The sequence below is a fragment of the Chrysochloris asiatica genome, unplaced genomic scaffold, assembly GCF_000296735.1.
Source record: "Chrysochloris asiatica unplaced genomic scaffold, ChrAsi1.0 scaffold00194, whole genome shotgun sequence".
In the NCBI taxonomy this organism is placed as follows: Eukaryota; Metazoa; Chordata; class Mammalia; order Afrosoricida; family Chrysochloridae; genus Chrysochloris; species Chrysochloris asiatica.
The window spans coordinates 2,010,263-2,030,465 of record NW_006408712.1 but is presented as its reverse complement, the minus strand read 5'-3'; the positions used below and the strand labels follow the sequence as shown (position 1 = coordinate 2,030,465).

Here is a 20,203-nt window from a genome sequence, read left to right as displayed (position 1 = left end):
GTTGTATAATTACTACTGGACTGAACAGTCAAGCATGAAGTCTATGAGTGAGTATACACATGCACATACAGGGAGTATTAAAAAGAGGGAGAGAGGGGTATAAACCTCTCCTCTTCCTTATTCTCCAGGCATAATGTATTGAGTAAAAAGAATTTGGGTTTTAAATTAAGAATGATTTTTTAAAAAAATGTTTTTGAGACGCTATAAACGCAGAGAAACGCTATAAACCTTTTGCTCAATTTTCCCCAATGGTTCCAGCTTGCATAATTGTAAAACACTGCCACAACCAGGAAAGCGTCCTGGTGGCGCAATGATTAAGAGCTCAGCTACCAAACTAAAGGTTAGCACATCAAACCCACTGAGGTTCCTGTAAAGAGTTCAGCCCAGGAAACACTATCAGTCAAGACTCTACTTGAGGGCACACAATATCACAACCTGGAGATTGACATCAATTCACAGACCTTATTTAGATTTCATCACTTTATACTCACTCGTTTGAGTGTGTACTTACTTCTATACCATTTCATCACAAGCATCTTCTACTTTTGAATTCCAGTTCTGCCAAGGGCAAGCTGTAAGTTTCTGAGCAAGTTCCTTAATTTCACACCCCAGTTTCCTTATTTGAAATTTAATGTAATAATGCCTGCCTCCTAAAGGTTGTGAGCGGATAGATGAGGTCAAATACTTTCTGTAGCGCTTTCTGTAAAGTCGCTCGCTCATTGTTTTCCCAGTAGCTAGGGAATTTCTTCCAGTTTCTCGCAGAATTCAGACTTGTGGGTTATAGTAAATTGGGCAGTTCCTTCAAGGGCACATGTAAACCTGCATCTCAGAGTGTTGGGTGTTGCCTTAGGTGTTGCCGCCTCCTTTAAGCCTGGCCTTGGGAAGAGCCCTGTAGAGAGATCAGGCGGAGACTTTGAAGAGTAGGGTAGAGGAGGCTGCGTGTACTGAGCTACCGTTGGTCAAGGGACCACCAGTTGCACTTTGTTTCGTCCTGTGTGCTTGGGGTCTGCGGGTTGGATGTACCCACAGATGGCTGCGCAGGGAGAAGGAAGTGGACAGATGCGGATGCCCTTCTAGACCTTGTGGAAGGGTCGCACTCCCTCCCGAGGGTTCTGTGTCAAGTCTTGAATCCTTCTGAAAGCCAAAGGGCGCCAAGGACCGGGAAATCTAGGGCCATCTGGGAGCAAAACAGGAACCTGAACTCCCGCAAGTCACCCAGGCTGGGGGCGCGATTATTTGGAAGAAAACGGAAGCAGGCAGCCAGGGGGCCGCCTGGGTAAACGCGCCAGCCCTTGTCAGGCGGCGACCTCATGGACAGGCCTCTTTCCACCGCCTCCGAATTCTGACGTTTCTAAGTTCAAATCTCGGAGGCGGCCGCCCCAGCAAAGCAGCACTGAAACGTACGCTGGGCTCCTCCTAGCTCCGGCGACCCGGTCACCGTGGTCTGGGGCTCCGGGTGACAGCTGTGGAGACCCTGCTAGGGCACGGGCGGTGCCTTGCGCTCCTCCCTCGGCAGCGCGGGCTGCGGAGGAGGAGCTGCTGAGCCCCGACCGGCGTCGCCCGTGGCTCCTCCTCCCCGTGCGGCCCGGCCCTTCCTCCCCGGCGTCCACAGCTCCGGGTGGCCGCCGCCGAGCGGGAGCGGAGCGCGCTGGGCGTAGCTGTCCGGCTGCCGTTGCCGCCGCCGAGCACCAAGTGCGCTCGCGGTCATGGTTCCCGCGGCGGCGCCGGGCGCCTGAGCCCCGGGACACGCGGTAAGTGACACTTTCGTAATGGGGTACCTCCGACCTGTAGTCTGAGGGGTACGCGGAGGCCTCACACTGTCCCCGATCGTCGGACAGGCCCTGCCTGCTTGAGGTGGACCCAGTACGCGGGACAGGCAGGGGCTTCCTTTTCGGCCCCAGGACCAGGGCGGGCGCTGTCCCCGTGAGCCGGACACGGGATGGCCGGGAGGAAGCAGTGGCCTGGCCGACCCGGCGCTCCCGAGGGGCGAGGCGGGAAGGGGGCGGCTTTGGAGGCGCGGAGGAGGGGCCGGTTCAGGGGCGCGGGCTGCGCTGATGGAGGGCTAGCTGGCGGGTGTGGGGAGAGTGCGCGCCTCTGCCTGCGGGCCCCCAAGAGCTGCGCTTTTGTCAGAGCTGGCCCCTTACATATGGAAATGACGTTTGCTAGGGTCTCCTTTCGCGTCCTTTTGAAGGACGCCGGCGCGGAATCGCGGTGCTGGCTGCGAAGTATTGTCCCGCTTCTTGAGCCGTAACAAAGCGTCCTCCTTTCTTTGCAGAGCGCTGGAGGCAGGCGGCCGGCTGTGCAGGCGCTCCGGAGAGGCCGACAGAAGGTAGGCAAGGGCGGCAGGGGCCGAGAGTGCCTGCTGCCTGGGGACTCAATGAGGTGTCTGAGGCTCTTGGTGGTGGCTCCGGGAGGGTGGGTTGGAGACGCATCACTGGTTGCCAGAGACCTGCGGCCGCACCTCTGCCCTGGCTCCCCGGCGCCGTTGCAGCCGGGTAACTCCATCCCCACCCGCAGTCCCGAGCTGAAAGCGGCCACTGTACATATATGGTCCAGCGGCGGACTTGAGTCCCAGAGGGAAAAGAAGGGGTGTTTGTTCTATCCGCTTGTGCCACCCAGGCAGTCTTGTGAGTGAGAAACTCTTGAGAAAAAACCTGTCTGGGTTGAGTGGCAAAGAAACCATAAAGTGGGGATTTTAGACAGCGTGTGGGAACGGTGTGCATATAGACAGACTCTCCCAGCTCAGTTACTGGGAAACAAAAATGATACTTTCGGTTCTTGCATAGAAGCCTGGACCGCTCGACCAGCAGAATGCAAGTGTGGAGTGAGTCTCGGGAGGATTAGCTGCCAAGGTCCCGGAGATCGATGGGTTTCTGAACTTCCATACCTGTCCGACCAAAGGACAAAGCTGATGGACACTGTCGCTGTTCAAAGCTCTTTGGGTGAAACTGAGAGACGGCTGAGGGTGAGGGTGTGGGAGCAGGCGAGAGCTCGAAAATGAATTTATGTATTCCTGGTCTCAGCCTTGACAAGCCTGGTTAAGGTGCAGATAAAATGAGAGTTTGAATGATTGTCCTACCGTGCGCCATATTCCTAGACAGTTCGGCTACCGGTATGCCATCTTCTGTTTTCTTCACTCCAACAGAGAGAAAGGTTCTCTCCTGGTGTTGGAGAATTCCCGAGATGGGCTGAATTTATTAACTCCTGGATTTTTAAAAGCATTTCAAAGTTGTCTTTTGTAGCATTTTAGGATGAGAATGCTGGTTAAGTCCATCGATGCACATGAGTCAAACTTCTGGGACCATCAGTGATTTTTCAGTTGTGGTGGTATGCCGAGTCGGTTCCGACTAATAGCGACCCTGCATAGAGTTTCCGAAGCTATAAATCTTTACAGGAGCAGAAAAATCTCATCTTTTGCGGAGCAGCTGGTAGATTCGAACCGCTGACCTTTTGGTTAGCAGCTCAGCTCATAATCCACTACACTTGCCTTAAATTCTTTGACATAAAACTATAGCCATTTACACGTTTCCTGATGCTTGACATTCTGCAAGGACATTTGTATATATATTCTGTGTCTGTTTAATTTTACTTTGTGTCTTCTCTAAGGGAGAGCATAGCTGATACAGAATATAGATAAGTCTTGCTCTGGAGTTGAAGGGGAGAGGGGGTCTGTAAAATTCCCTGGCTGTATGTAAGAATAACATCACAGGTTGTCTCTTCAGCTATTTTCAGTGTCCTTTGGAAGATGAAGTGAACTGCTGGGGAGTTGGTTTGCACATTTGTTTATTTTCACCTGTTTTTTGGTGATTCTTTCAAGGGAAGCTTTCTGAACAGCACTGTAGATAAAGGCTAGGACGTATAACTATTCCACAATGGGTTAGACATCAGGAAAGGTATTGCCACCACGGGGTGGGGACAGGGGACTTCACCGGGAGGAAGCTATCCTAGGCACAGTCTTTGCATAAAAATGAAGGATCTATCTTTCTAATAGGCACTTTCTTAAAATGGTGTGGGGGGTTTTGTTTGTTTGTTTTTTCGGTTTAGATATGTAATGACCCTTAATATCAAAAGATGTTAACTCTCATAGAGGAGGAGAATAGAGTTCCAATGAATTCTAAATCAGCCTATCTTAATTTAATAGGCAATATTCTTATCATGAGTCAAGGCTTTTCAAATAAATTGCTTTAAATGTCACTGCAAATGACTTTTAGAACTAACATTTCAACAATCGTGATGCTTCCATTTTATGTTAATAATGAAAATATATTTTATCAGCCTTACCTTGATGAAGGGTTGGTAAATTTAGTCAGAGTATTTTGGAAGGGCTGAAACCACCTAAAGCCTTTTCAGAAGGTTCGTTTTTATAGATGCCAATTGATTTGTAAGCCAACAAATAATGTGGCTTGAATTCTGGCTATTGAACTCACATCTGTTTGGCAGGGGCTTATGCAGAGACTTAATGAAGCTTGCAAAAGATCTTTTTTTATTATTATTTTTATAAATAAAATAGAATTTTTGAAAGATTATAGGATTATGCAGTTGTGCAACTTTGTGTGCAGATGGGATACGTTTTAAATTGTAATTTACATAGCAATTGACCACTGAAGTTTCAAGCTAGAAAAGAATTACAAAGCATTTATACACTAATGCTCATTTAACAAATAAAATTGGGGAAATATTGTTTATGGATAGAGAAGCTTTTCATTCATACTTCAGGGAAATGGACTCATAGCTGCAGGCATCCTGAAGTGAAAGTTGTTATAAAGCTTTCTCCTTTAGAGAAAGTAACAAACATAAACTTTTCTGTTTTGTGATTTTACTTTGTAGGTGATTACAGGTTATTGAATCTATTTTGTGCTGGGCTGCTGGTTTTATTCCTCCAGCTACCCTGAGTTAACTGTCGATTGGATTATTTACCTAGTTATTAGGCTTAACAAAAGCATGAATTTGCTACATTAGTCAGGATATGAAAATACTAAAGATTATTTGTGTTTTAGAGTAAGCAATAGTAAGAGACCCTTGTTGCTGCTATTTTGTGTCATCGAGTTGATTCCTACTTATAGTGGCCCTGTATAGGGTTTCTTTACAGGAGCAGAAAGCCTCATCTTCTCCCACGGAGCAGTTGGTGGACTAGAACTGATGACCTTGTGGTTACCAGCCCACTATGCTGTCAGGGCTCCTTAATAGATCCTTTTGTTGTTGTATGCCTTTCAGTTGGTTCTGACTCATAGGGACCCTGTATGGGGTTTCTGAGAGCTGGTGGTGGGTTTGAACTGTTGACCTTGCGGTTAACAGTCCATTGCATATCCTATAGTGCCACACCAAGAGGCCCTTAGTTAAATTAAACTTTATAGTATAGTTAGCAAAGGCTGTTGCTTTTATTTATTTATTTATTTATTTATTTATTTATTTACTTAATTCGACATTTTTCCCTGTGTGCAACGTTTAAACTTTTGTGTTATATTTTTTTACCAAGATTTTATTTATGGTGATACTGTTTTACTTTTGGTATCCCCCTAAAAGTGCTATGCAGAGATTTTAGCAGAGGGAAGTCTATTTGACAGTAATCAGTTTGCTGAAGAACAGTAGTATCTGGCAGATCTATTCTTGTATATAAATATGTACATAGACACTATTGTTTTTCTATTTAAGCTTTTGCTAAAAAAAAAAAATTTTTTTGTCACTATTTCATTTTTATTGAAATTGGACCAAAACAGTAAGCCTGGAAACGTTCCCAGCAGATTAATGTGTTTGCAAAAAAGAAGAAAAAGAAACATTTTTATTTGATCATTGGCATTGTTAGGCAGTGACTTGCCAAATGGTGAACGTGAAATGCGTGAATAAAGCTATGCCAAAGCAAGGTTTATTCATTTCATCACTTCAGTTATAAATAACTAAATTAGTCACTTGGTGGTCACTGCCTGGTTCGTGGAGCTCCAACAGCTATGTCTGAACACAGGTTCGAAAGCATCTATTATGATGCCTTTGCAAGAAAAGCGGCTGAGCTGAGGGGCATCCAGACATTCCGTGTAGCTGTTCAGCTGCTGGACCATCTGGAGAGGGAATAAAAGGCCTGAGCTAGGGGCGCTGGCATTGTGCTCGTTTATTATTTGATTTTCCCTTGCCAGACTTTGTCCCCTTTTCGCTCCCTTTAGCCTAGAACAGACGCCCCCTTTGGCTGGGATGTCATTCTTACAAGCGCCTTTCTATATCTGGAATGCTGGATAGTTCACAAGTTCACATATCCACTTCATGCTGGCCTGACGTTGGCAACTTCATTATCCCGCCTGCACCTACACCGATTTCTTCCCCAGGCACAGTTGGCTCTGTGATTTCATCAGCGGGGGGTTGCTGAGTGTAAGGCAATAACAGATCTTTAATGGACATCCCACCAGGGTTTGCAGGATTCTAGTAGCCTTGTTTTGAGTTATTTGGAAGGAAAATGCTCTGAATAGTTCTTATTATGGGTGGTTATTGGGTGGTAAATGTTTTGATTAATGGTTCTGTCCATCTGCCTCCTATATAACCACCCCTAGTTAGAGTTCCAAAATTATTGCCCACAATAAAATTGCCCCTTTTTCAAAGGCTTCTTTCTGAAGACTTGATTGGGAAGGTAGATGGTGAGGAGAGGACTGGGTTTGTGCCAGGCTTTATCAAACTGGAATTGTCCTCAGCAATTTGGAGATTCAGTGCTCAAAAAGGAGCTCTGGTGGTGCAATGGTTAAATGCTTGGCTGCAAAACAAAAGGTTGGCAGTTGGCATTCACCAGCTACTCCATAGGCAAAAAAGCCCTGGTAATCTGCCCCTATAAAGATTGTTGTTGTTGTTAAGTTAGTTGGTTCTGACTCATAGAGACCCTGTATAGGGTTTCCATGGAGAGCAGCTGGTGAGTTGAAACCATTGACTTTGTGGTTCAAACCAACCTTGGTTATCATACAGGACTCAGGAAACTCCATGGGAAGTTCTATGCTGTCCTGTAGGGTCACTATGAGTAGAAATAGTGGCAAAATGACACCAGCACTCAGCATGCAATTTTCTTAATCTCTGAGTAAGATTTCTGCTACTGGTTGGGGGCTAGTTAGGCTTTGAGCCTAGAAAACATGGGATTGCACAAATTAGACATACTTAATTATGTCTTCCTGGTGTGGTGGTGTAGGATGAGCACTGGACTGCTAATTACAAGGTCAACAGTTCAAACCCACTAACCGCTCCTCAAAAACCCTATGCAGGATCACTATAACTTGGAACTGACTCAACAGCACCTAACAAGTACAAGGGAGCTTCAAAAAGCCATTAATACTCACCAGCCACTCCTCGGAAACCCTATACAGGATTGCTGTGACTTGGAATCAACTTGACAGCACTTAATAAAACCAAAATTCTACCTGAGTATTCTTAATTTGTACTTGAGTTTACTTACTAATCTGTAGAGAAGAGTTTATTTTTCAATGGTATAAAACATATAAAACTGTTCACTACAGACTAGTGTTCCTTGGAGTCCAAGATGGCCAAACTTCGTCTCTCATACTTTGAACATATTGTCAGGAGGGACCAGTCGCTAGAGAAGGGTATCGTGTTTGGTAAGGTGGAAGCTCAGAGAAAAAAAGGAAGACCCCAGTGAGAAGGATTGGCCAAGTGGCAGCATCGATGGACTCAAGCATGGCAACAGTAGTGAGGTTGGCCCAGGATCGGGCAGTGTTTCATTCTGCTGTGCATACAATCTCTATGAGTAGGTACTGACTCGATGGCACCTAACAACTAGTTATAAGCACTAGTAAATAAGCACAAGGAAGTCCGTGCTTATTTTGTTTATCATGAAATCCATTCCTGTTAGGGATTGTAAATTTGAAGAGAGCTTTTGATTCTGTGGGAAGGTGCTGGGGGACTGGGGGAGAGACAGATAGATGCCAGCCATACTTAGAAGCAGAATCTTTGATGTGGTGAAAATGTGAAATTGTTCACTACAGATGAGTAAGTAAACAGAAATAAGCTTGCTTATTGGGTAATCCAGTTTACTGCCATCTAGGTGATTCCAATTCACATTGACCCTATATAGTGTTTTTGAGGCTATAAACCCTAACAGGAGCAGAAAGCCTCATCATCCTCCTCCTCTGGAATGGTTGGTGGGTTTGAACTGTAGACCTTGTGGTTAGCAGTCCAGAGCTTCTCCTCCAGAACCACCAAGGCTGCTGATAATCCAGCACTGGCTGTAATTATTGAATAAATGGATCTAGGGAGGAAGAAAGCACATAAGAAAAGAACCCTTTTGGAGTTCGAGGTCCTGGAGTATTGTATGGTGGTTTCTGGTACTTAGACGTAATTTTCTGATGATGTAATTTTAGTGGTCACATTCATGAGTTTTGTGTGCTTGTGGAGTATTGGGAATAGTATAATTTAGAGCCAAACATAATTCACATCTCAGCTCTGCACCTGTATTAGCACTGTGTCCTTAGACAAGTCATTTAATTAACTTTGCTAAGCCCCAATTTCCACATCTTAAATGGGAATGATAATATCTCTACTTCAAAGAACTGGAACAATTAAAATGAGACAACGTATGTAAAGTACTTGGCATAGGTCAGACTGGAAATAAACTCTGATGTTAAAAAAAATAATAAAAGATGGTTACTTCTGAACTAACAGCATTCTTTATTTTGTTTGACATTAAAGTTTCTGAAATCTGCCTTTAAAGATCTAGGAAGTGCTGAACATTAATTGGTGCTGTTATTACGTAAGAATGTGATATTTTTACATTATGTATTCCCTACACATGCTCACGCTCTGTCATATGGTATTCCATGTCTGCTTTGTTTCTGAGGTAGATCTATGGTTGATTGATGCCATTAAGTTTTCATTTGTTCAGTTTTACCCCCTCCTGTGTAAACTTCTGGTACTTAATTGGTTGTTTTCTCAATTTGTCTCCTGTATCAGTTTACTCTGAGTTAGCCACTCTCACCTGGTCCCCATATTTACCCTTCCGAACAACCTTCCAGATGGCCACTGTTATTCTCATTCAGTAAACAAGAGGAGTTGTTGGGGACATGTTTTACTACAGATGCTCTCTCCAAGGCTACATCCTGTAACAACAGTAACAACAGTGTAACTGAAGTTTGTGAATCCATTGGTTTAATTACTCACTCATTGAATTAAATTTCAGTCAACTCAGCATAATACAGCTTGGCAGTTGGTGTTGGTTTTCTACTTCTGCTTGATTTTTGTGTAAGGCTGAAATGCCTCTTTGAAAGAGGGCTAGGTGGGGGTGGTGAAGATGTGTGTGAGTGTGGAAGAAATAGGCATTTCAAAAACCTTTGTATGTTCATTTCTATAGCTGTTGATCAGGGTAAATTTCATCTCAGGGATTATCCATGCAATAAACCAGCCCGTGGTGTTTCCTGAGCCTGCTGTAAGAACAGAATGTACTGTAAACTTAAGGGCTAATATAAAAGAAATAGAAGATGTAGCCCTTGTCCTTAAGAAATTTCCACCAAGTTAGAAGTAAAGACAAAAAGTCTTGCATGTAAAATTACAGATGAACATTTGGGGCCTCAAATCAACCAGTAGAAATGCATTCAGTGCCAGATGAGTGCTGACAACTTGCCACCATGTGTAACATCTTCTGGATGTTTCAGTATGAGCATTTGTTTCACAGAGGTGGGACTTTTTTCCGCCTTCAGTCAGAGAATGTCTTCTTGAGCACAGTGTTTTACGAAGGAGGGAAAGGGCACAGAGATAAAAAGGGAGTGCTGCTATAAAATAAAAGAGATTTCATTTAATGGAAATCCAATGAGCTTCCAAACAGAGGATGCTTGATCAGAACTTCTCAAGACACTGTGAATTTTGTCACCCTTCTCAACTGGTTTAGATGGAAAAATCCTCAGGCCTTAAAATAATTTAGAAAAGGGGATGTGTCAGAAATCTCTCATTTTGGCTTTTTTCTTTTTTAAAAAATATGGCGGGTCAAACTCACCGGCACGCCTCAGAAACACTATACAGGATCACTATGAACCAGAACCGACTTGGTGGCACCTAACAACAACAACATATACAAAGTCAAGCAAAAGCAGAGTAGCCTGGCTTTGATGAAGCTGGTTAAATTATACAGCCCAATGGACAGTAAAACCATGGAAAGTGAGTGTGAGCACCGAGGCAACACTGAACAACTAGCACACATTGAAGAGTCACAGTAGATCTTGTTGATGATTAATTAGCTAGCCACTCCAAGTGATTCTCATTAGCCAAACCTTGGCTTGTCTAAATTCCTAAGTCTGTAGCTTTGCATAACACCTTGGTGCTTCTTTTCTGATACTTTGATGTTTATATTAGCACTCTCAACATATTTTGAAAACATTTACATGGTGATTAGTTAAGCCAACAGACCAACCCTGGGAAGGCAGCCAGAAGCAACAGCAACTAACATAATAAAGAAGCAGATAATTAGGAAAAGTGACCTGTCCAAAATAAGGTGCTGCTTCCCTTTAAAGACAGGCCCAGCAAAAATCATACTACATGACAAAACTGTTTAGATTTACCTTCTGAGTCCATCTAGTTTTGTTGAAGCCCTTGGGAAGGTCATGGCTCTGTTTTTAAAGGCATTTCATATTTTGAACAGTTGTATACAGGAAGAAAACAAACGCTACCCAGATAAGCTTTGTTAAGAAAGCTGCTGTTTATAGCGTTTTGTTTTGTTTCGGTTCTGTTCATAGTCAACATCTTCACTTAATGTTTCCATGTTGTCATGGAACATACTTTCTAAGTTGGAGGGGTTTTTGCCCCAGTGCTTGGTTTAGTTAAAGGTGCTGCAAGGGACTGATTCTGAGAATCTTGTGTCAGATGACTGAGTCACTATCTCAAGGGTATATATTCTCTTTGGCACTCTTTGTTTGCATCATGGTGAAAGGAACCTCCAGATGTGAAGTTTCAGGCTTTCACTGAAACGCATAGCACATTAAAAATGAAGTAACTGTGCTAAGGAAAAATGAGAATTCATTTAAAAATAAAGTGTGAAGTACCTGGAATTTTATGATGTATATTTTTCCTGTTGTGGTGCTATAGAGTAAGCTGACCACAAGGTCAGTGGTTCAAGCGCACCAGCCACTCCTCAGAAACCCTATACAGGGTCCCTCTGAATCGAAACAAACTAAATGGCACTTAACAATAACAACAGCAACATTTTTAGCAAAAATGATTCTGATCGTTATTGATGACTCAATGTTGATCTTAATCCCAGGGAAGGTGGTAAAAGGGAAGGCCTGGCGTTGGGGTGGCTCAGAGAAATGGAAGATAGATTAACCAGATTATAAAAGGGTGAGATGGTCTACAGAGGGGAGGGGTTTCCTGTAATGCTAGTTAAGTTAAATTAGCCAGTCTATGGCTCATTCTATCCTCACTGTCTGTGAGATTGGAGTCATGTTTTCTCATTGTTTTTCTAGGCAACTAAGCATTAACTAAGACTCCCTGGGACTGAAGTGAGCTCAGGGAATACTCTTCTGTCACATCTCATGTAATTGCACAAACGGAGCTAATTGAGTTGCTTTTTGAGGAACTCATACAAAAGGTGTTGGTCTCCTGTAAACAGGGAGGTGGTTTTGTATTAAATGTGGTTATCCAGTGCCTCTTGCTGCAATTTTCTTGTGTAACTATTATGGGGAGTATCTAGCATAAACTGAAGGAAGTGAAATGAACATATCTAGCAACCAGTAGATTACACTGTCTCACTAACTTGAATGGACACTCGGGTAGCACAGTCTATTGGTACTAACACTTAGTTTGACCTCCTGAGAGCCAGGTAGCAGGAAGATGTCTTTCTTTTTACGTGGAACAAGCATCTCGCCGATTCCTTCGTTTTGGTGACTCTGCCCTCACTTGTGAATATGCCCCTCATGTGAGTGCATGTGGGGCACTCCACGGGCTGAGGCCGGGTCTAAAAGGGGCAAACAGCGAGCTTACTATGGTTGTTCAGTGTTACCTCTCATGATGGGTCCTTATGAAGCTCGGGGGACCAGAATACACACAGTATTCCCCAAGGGCTGGCAGGGAATAGAGTGAGGAGCCAGTGTGCCAACAGGTAGCTACAGTAGGATTGGCCTCCCACAACCTGTCCTTCTCTCTCACTCTGCACAGGTGAGCGCGGTGGGCTATGGGATGGATGAAGTGGAGCAGGACCAGCATGAGGCCCGACTCAAGGAGCTGTTTGACAGTTTTGACACGACGGGCACCGGGTCCTTGGGACAGGAGGAACTCACCGACCTTTGCCACATGTTGAGCTTGGAGGAAGTGGCCCCAGCACTGCAACAGACACTGCTTCAGGACAATCTCTTGGGCAGGGTAAGGACTGAGGGAAGAACACAGTCAGTGGCCAGTGGGTCTCAGTTTCTGTTTGGTGCTGGGGGCGGGGCAGACCACATATGTTGCAACTTGTTTCTAACATCCTGGCTGTGTGCACCCTTAGCTGTTAGCATGATAAAAACACAGATGTAATGGGCGTGAATTAACAGTGCAGGTGACAAGGAAAACATGCATGGAACATCTTATGAAGAGAGAAAATAGTACATCAAGAGGATGCTTTTCAACTCTTTCCAAGAGAGGAAAGAAGGAAGAGAAGCCCTAAATTTATAACAGGATTTCTCATACTTTTGTGGGCCATTTTATGGGTTCCATATGTGGAGGGAAGGGTGAAATTTCCAATGAAGAGAGGGGAGATGCAGTGAGAAAATTGCCATTCACAAGAAAAGTGGATTTCTGTTATGACATTTCAATTCTGATACAGCTATTTCTTGTGTGTTTTGTTTCTGGGGTGAACTATTAATTAAACCTTCCACACAGACAATAAGACAGGAGAGTAAGTAAGCACAGTGCAAGTTCATTTGAAACCGAGTATATCCTTGCTTTCCAGCAGAGATGTGCATGTGTGTTAATGTTAGCTTCTATGTTTGACAAAAGTCATGTTCTCCCTTTAGATCCAGTCATAGAGATTAGGAAGAGGGAGATAGTGGGAAGACTGTTTGCCTGTTATGCTCCAAGATTGTCTTCAGTTCTGATCATTATAATTAATAGCTTAGTTGGTATGGCTTTGGTGTGGGTCTCTTGCTATTGGTTTTTGAAATGAATGAGAAGAATATTGGACGTTGCTTTTTGAGCAAGTCGAGAAAGCAGTCATGAAGTTTAAATATATTCCAGTGACTGAACTTCCTTTTCTTCATTTCATTGTCAGTTAGTCGAAAAGATTGTGGAGTGGCCTCATATACAGTACAATGCATTGACCCTCTAACTTGAAACTCTACTAGCTATTCTCCTGAAATTACTGTCCACAGGATAACATTCCTAAGGGCTTGATCCCATGAATATGATGCTAAACAGAGTTAACACTTAAAAAGAAAAAAAAAAAAAAAAGAAAGAAAGAAAAATTCTTTGCAAAAACAGGGACCATACTTTGTGAGTTTTGAATGGATTAATTGCTTGGGAACATACTTGATCTCTATAAAACTCTAAAATTTTTGCTTTGGAAGGACTAGAGGGAATTATGAGGATCAAAAAATTGTTTCTCACATGTCAGGCCCACAAATGTTTTTGAGTTCTGCCTCAGTCTTAAATGCTGTGAAGAGATGAAGAGTTGTGTTTCCCAGCATAGTGCTTAGGGATCTCAGGTGTTTGGTGTCTAAGAAATGGTATCAAGGGGTGGATCTGTTGCAATGCTTACTAAAAGCCTAAGAATACATAATGCAGCTTAAGGTTTCCTTGGAAGGTTGCCTTAGAATCAGTGCTAATATGGAATTCTCTGCTGTAAACAGGGTGCACCTTGGCAGCAGGCTAAGTCTCTAAGTGTTGCTTCCCAGATGTTGAACACCTTTGCTTTCATCTGACATACTAAAACCAGGGGAACCTTTATCGATTGATTTGTTAATGACCTGACACTGCCAGCCTGCTTCTTACATTTGCTGTTTGCCTGAGAATAATGAATGCCTAAGTGGTCTACAGTCCGATATTTACTTAGCAAACCAGTGATAAAAGTTAAATAGATGTGTGCATGTTTGATTTCATGTGAGCGGTCTCTGGTGATTGTCTTGAGAACAAGGTGACAAGAATTAATGCACAAGCAATTAAATTTGCATTTTTTGTGAAACTGAATTATTCTCCTCAGATAATCGCATAAATGTAGCCGTATGTTGGTCTGATACTCTATATAGGCTATCACTTTAAATTAAAGGGAAAAAATTCCTTAGAATTCACTGTTGTTGTTGTGAAGTGCCTTCGAGTCGGTTCCGACCCATAGCGACCCTGTACAGGGTTTCCGAGGGTGTAAATCCTTACGGGAGTAGAAAGCCTCATCTTTCTCCCGTGGAGCGGCTGTTCGTTTCGAACCACTGACCTTAAGGTTTGCAGCCTGATTCGTAACCACTATGCTACCAGAGCTCCTTGTTGTTGTTGTTGTTAAGTGCCATCGAGTCGGGTCCGACCCATAGCGACCCTGTACAGGGTTTCCGAGGGTGTAAATCTTTACGGGAGTAGAAAGCCTCATCTTTCTCCCGCGGAGCGGCTGGTAGTTTCGAACCGCTGACCTTAAGGTTCGCAGCCCGATTCGTAACCACTACGCTACCAGAGCTCCTTAAGCAACCCAAATGCTTCTTGATATATTGAGCAGAGACTCATGCTTCAGCCTCAAAATGAGAAAACTGTTTTCAGTGCTAGTCATCTTTCTTTTCTTTAGAAGATACTTATTTTAAAAATTACAAGGATTTACTGTTTGGTTTCATTAAAAAGAAAAAAGAAAGATAGCATGAATAATCTAAATATATTCATCCATTGATTAATTCAGCAAATAGGTATGAGTGTGTCCTGTGTGAAAGGAATTGTGCTAGCCTTTTGGCAAAGTATGTTGTTGTTGTTGTTAAGTGTCGTTAAGTTGGTTCTGACTCATAGCAACCCTAGATAGGATTTCCCAGGAGGGACTAGTGAGTTTGAATCGCTGAACTAGCAGTTCAAACCAGCCTTGCAGTCCAGCACGTTATCCCGCAACGCCACACCAGGACTCCATGCTATGAGTATAGCTTATTTATATTTCACTGTCAATTACAGTTTTTCATTAACTTGGTCTCTGGATGCATTAGTATCTAACAGCTTCCTGGATGCTTGTTATGACTTGTATCTTTAAAGTCTTGCATTTAGCTTTAATTTTGTTTATTAAATATTGAAGAGTATGATTTTTCAATCAACTCTTAGGGACCTGGGCTAAATTAATCATTTTTTGCCCCCTGAAAAGTATATAAAGGTGAGAAAAGGCATTGGGACGTCCCCCTCAACCAAGAATATGAATAGTATATTTTCCATCCTAAAATTAGTATTCAATAACTTGCTCTTTTTTTAAAAAGTTAATGTTTCTTTTGATTGTTGTTAGGAAGGTAACTTACACTGACTTGCTATTTTCATGGCATTTTACTTAGAGGCAATTTCTCCCAAATTATGTTTTAATTCATCTGTTTGATCTTGCTAGAAGTCCCTTTAGCACATTGGTTCATTGGTTTCCATGAACGTGTTTGAAATGCCTGAAGATTGTTGTTTTGGTTATCTAGAGCTGCTATAACAGAAATACCACAGTAGATGGCTTTAACAAACAGAAATTTAATCTCTCACAGTTTGAGAAGCTAGAAGTAAAAATTCAGGGTACCAGCTCTAGGGGAAGTCTTTCTCTTTATGTTGCCCTTTGGGGAAAGTCTTTGTATTTCTTCAACATCAGTGGGTTGGCCATTCCTTGGAGATCTCCTTATATTTTGGAATAATACTCCCCTAGTCTAGGAGGTCCCGCCTCCCTCCTTTTCTGCTCACTTCATTCTCCTTTCATCTCTTATAAAATTAAAGGTGTGACTTAAGCAAGAGTGGGACTTGAGTAAGACCCTCTTATAAGGCTGTGACTCAAGATAACATGGTGTACTAACTAATCCTTCCTCATTAACATTTACAGGTTAGTATTTAAAATATATAACATGGAGGAAAATTACATCAGATAACAATATCAAAGACAACAACATAATACTGGGAATCATGGCCTAGTCAAGGTGACACAATTCGATCTGTGGCAATTTTAGATCCCTGATTAGAAGGCAAGAGGACATTGCTAATAAGTATTTCCTACTAGGTAAATGAAAGAGCTCATTTATCTAGTTGTCTCCAGTTAAAGCAAGACCCTAAGCCAGGAGCTCCCTAGGACCCTGAAAAGTTTATAGAGTAGTTGGGAATGAGTAATATGCTGACAGGTACTGACTGCAAACACTATGGGATTTTAAGAAAGGAACCCACATTAGCCTTTTTATTGAACCAAGTTTTTATCCAAGTAATTGATACCATTTGTAAATGCTTCCTGTTTTCTATATTTTTTTAAATAACTGTGATTTGCATCCATTTCCATCTGTAGACAGAGCTTCTTGGATTAGCCATTGAGTATAACTTCATAGCTTGAAATCTCTAACTTTGGGGTTTAAAAGCCTACTTATTCCCCCTTCCAAGACTGAAACTCAAAGGGAATACACAAGCTGGCAGCCACGTTGGTCTACGGATGAGGGAAAGTGGGGGAAAAGCAGCAATGAAGATGTGGGCTGAGTCTGACCACGTTCAATAGACTCCCATCAACCTGGAGTGAGACCTGGTTGGCCAGCAGTATGGTGACATGGACAGGAACATAGCCAAAGAGGGCTAGAAGCGTCCACCTGTTGTGAAGTGAGAGGAGATGCACAAGAATACCCATACTTGCAGATAGTACCCATATGATGACTTGCTTCAATGGCTGGATGATCAGAACTCAACTAGAGGAAGAAAGAAGAGGAAAAAAAGTGTAATCCGCTACAATCTGATGAAATTGACTTGTGCTTTTGGATGTAGTAGCTGATCATTCCCACCCCTTCTATACACAAAGTTGATAGGGATGGGCAACTTAGACATTGGCTACCTAAAATGGTGCAGCTATAAAGGCAGAAAGTGTCTGGCTTACAAGTTTTCAAGAGGGAGTTTAGTTACAGAGCGTGCAGGGGAAGGTAGAAGCTCCACTGAGTGGTTTTCAGTCTGTCTAGATGGGACTAGTGAGTGAAAGGAGATGGATGGGGATAAAAACTCTTATGATTCAATAGTGAGTAATTGTTATCAGGACTTATTGCAATTGTTGCAAATGTAAAGGTAGATATTTTGTAACAAAAAGAAGGGAGTGGCTGATCTTGCAGTTGAGGAGTGGAGGATCCTGGGACCATGAAGGGAGAAGAGCAGGAGCGGAATGTGGGACCCTATCCAGACAAACAGCGACAACGGGGATGGAGGCAGCGATGATGACGTGAAGAGATGGAGCAGCTGGGGACTCTAGACTCATGAGGGAGAGGAGCTTCGTGCTGGCATCTGGGGGGCAGGCTTGCAGGGTATGCCCTTTGGTTGTTCGAATGATTATATATATATTCCTGTGTGTTTTGGTGTACATCAAACAAACAAACAGAGGAAATAGAAGCAAATACAGTTGAATGATGATGCATGGAGGGGATTGTAGTCATTGGAATGAAACGAAATACGATAGGATGAGTGTAAAGCTGATGTTCTCCCATGTAAACTATCACTCAATTCACAATAAAAAGTTGAAAAAAAAAAAAAAAAAGCCTACCTATTAAGATGGTTTTTGCCTGTTTCCACATCAGCTTAATGCGCTGGACTGCAAAGTTGGTTTGAACCACAAGGTCAGTGGTTCAAGTTCACCAGTCACTCATTAGAAACCCTATGTTGGGTCGCTATGGGTCGGAACTGACTCTATGGTACTTAACAACAACAAGATGCAGTAATCTTACGTTTTTTATTTTTTCAAATAAAATATTTGAAAACTGCCTGTAGTTTTGGTACTTCACCCCTTTATTATTGTATATAATTTCTTTGTATAATGCTTTCCACATCACTTTCCTATACACTGATCATATTTTTATACCCATTTCTAGGTCCATATTTCTATATCCATTTCAACTAATAGTAATTTCAATGTGCTTTAATGTATTAATAGGATGTAACAAGGAGTACTGGTGTGGCACTGTAGAATAAGCAGTGGACTGCTGTCTGCAAGGTCGGTGATTCAAACCCATCAGCCACTCTTCAGAAATTCTATACAGGGTCATTATGAGTCAGAACCAACTGGACAGCACTGAACAACAACAGGATGTAGCAGTGTAACTGTTATTGAACCTAATTTTATAAAACTTTTCTTATGTAACCATGACTAAACCTACTAATTTTGATGACAGTTACATAGGTCTTTTTCTTGTTTAATAAGCTCACTTTGTTGAGTGTTGGCCTGAATTCTTCACCTGGGATCTGTTTGAAGTACTGTCTGTACACATGTGGAAATTCTATGCTATTGCTCTCTTGATTACATGAAGTGCTTTTTATGCACCGTTAGGTTCCTTATTCTACTTCCTGTTACAGTTTTTTTTTGTGGTTTGAGATAGCATTTGTTTCGTCTCTGGCACATAAGTTCTTTTTTCAGAAAGTGAGTTGTGTTTTTTTTTAAGCATTCATATGAAATGTGGAAAGGAAAAGAGAAGAGGTAAATTTCTATTAAGTATTGGTGACACATGACAAATAAATATCAGACTTAACTAGCGCTCTGTTAACGTAGTTGAAATGTCATGTGTGTTTTTAGTCAGTCATGTAATTTTCCCAATACTTCAAACTGTCCTTTGAGACTTGCAAGATGTAGGACTGCTTGTAAAATGAATGGCAATTATTATTCAAATGAGGAGATACCACTAGGGTGTGCACAGTTCGTAAAGTGTGTTATGTTGTGAGATTTAATTGCATTGTATGTATGTGAAGAACTCTAAATTTAAAATGATACACTAGTGAAGCTTCTTTGGTGGTGATGGTGGTGATGTGCAGTGGAGTTGGTTCCAACTCACAGCAACCCTGTACAGGGTTTCTGAGTCTGTAAACCTTTACAGGAGCCGAAAGCCTCATCTTTCTCACGCTGAACAGCTGGTAGTTTCAAACTGCTGACCCTGGGTTAGCAGCCTAATTCATAACCACTACACTTCCAGAACTCCTTAATAAAGCTCACTTACAGAAGAAAAATAGTTACTGAATCTACAGAGCCTGCTGAAGCATGCTTCTTTACAATAGAGGGCATTTATTAATGTTTTGGTTCTGGGTTATGCCTTAAGGGGCTTTTCCGCCATATCAGTATTCATGACTGTTGTTGGTAAGTACCGTGGAGTCTGTTCCAACTCATAGAGACTTTGCACAGGGTTTCCGAGGCTGTAAATCTTTATGGGAGCAGAACACCTCATCTTTCTCCCGCAGAACGGCTTGTAGTTTCGAACTGCTGACTGTGAGGTTGGCAGCCCGACTTGTAACCACTGCACTACCAGAGCTACCTAGCAGTCACCTGCCTCCACTAAAAAATGCTCCTCTTGACAGATGTGGAATTGCTGCTATTTACATAAAGTAAAGGGTCACCCCATTGTCAATGTGTTCTTGCAAGAAAAATGATAAAGATAAATTTAAGACTTAAAGCTGATCCAATTATTTTTGATCAGCTGGCTAGTTTTTTGTTTTTATTTGTTTTTTGGTGGAAGCATGAAGGGTTAGCTAGCTAGATGTTGGATTATGAAGAATGATAACGTGCCCTCTGAGTTAATGATCATGTTTAGCCTTTATTGTTTTGTTGTGGAAAAAAATATAACAAACTTATTTGCCAACATTTTTTACATGTTCAATTCAGTGACAGTGGTTTTGTTCATCAACGTTGTGTGTACAACTATTACCACTATCATGTTTGGTCTTTTTTCTTTTAAGCTTTTTAGTGTGAATCGAGTGAAGGTTTACACACAAGATCATCATTTTTACATTCAATAAATCATATGCTTTGTTTCAGCTCAATGATTACAATCCCCTCCATGTAACAGCGGTTATCGCACTTCCTCCCTGTGGTATCTATTTCCATTCCACCCACCTTCCCATCCCTGCTCAACTTTGTCCTTAGGTAAATGTTGCCCTCTTTATTTTAAATAATGGACTGTTTCATGATGAGCTCATGCACCCCACAAATGCTGCTGCGCTCCTCCTTGCATACCTATCTACTACTTGGCTGAAAATTGGGCCACAAGGGTGAGTTCCTTTCTAGACCTGAAGGGTGGTTGAGGGCCATAGTCTCAGGTTCCTCCAGTCTCTTTCTGACAAGTAAGCCCAGTCTTTT

At 42.4% G+C, this 20,203-nt stretch overlaps 1 protein-coding gene across 4 annotated transcripts in view; it reads left to right on the top strand.

Moving 5' to 3' along the window:
• The first annotated feature begins 1,628 nt into the window (after positions 1 to 1,628).
• The window catches only part of NIN (ninein (GSK3B interacting protein)), a 137,700-nt gene continuing 119,125 nt past the window's right edge, over positions 1,629 to 20,203 (top strand). For all 4 annotated transcript variants that reach the window (XM_006872341.1, XM_006872344.1, XM_006872342.1 and 1 more), the window contains exons 1-3: positions 1,629 to 1,751; positions 2,276 to 2,329; positions 12,121 to 12,324. In XM_006872341.1, coding sequence (XP_006872403.1) covers positions 12,142 to 12,324 — 183 coding nt within the window. In that variant the 5' untranslated portion in view covers positions 1,629 to 1,751; positions 2,276 to 2,329; positions 12,121 to 12,141. The remainder of the gene's footprint in view (positions 1,752 to 2,275; positions 2,330 to 12,120; positions 12,325 to 20,203) is intronic.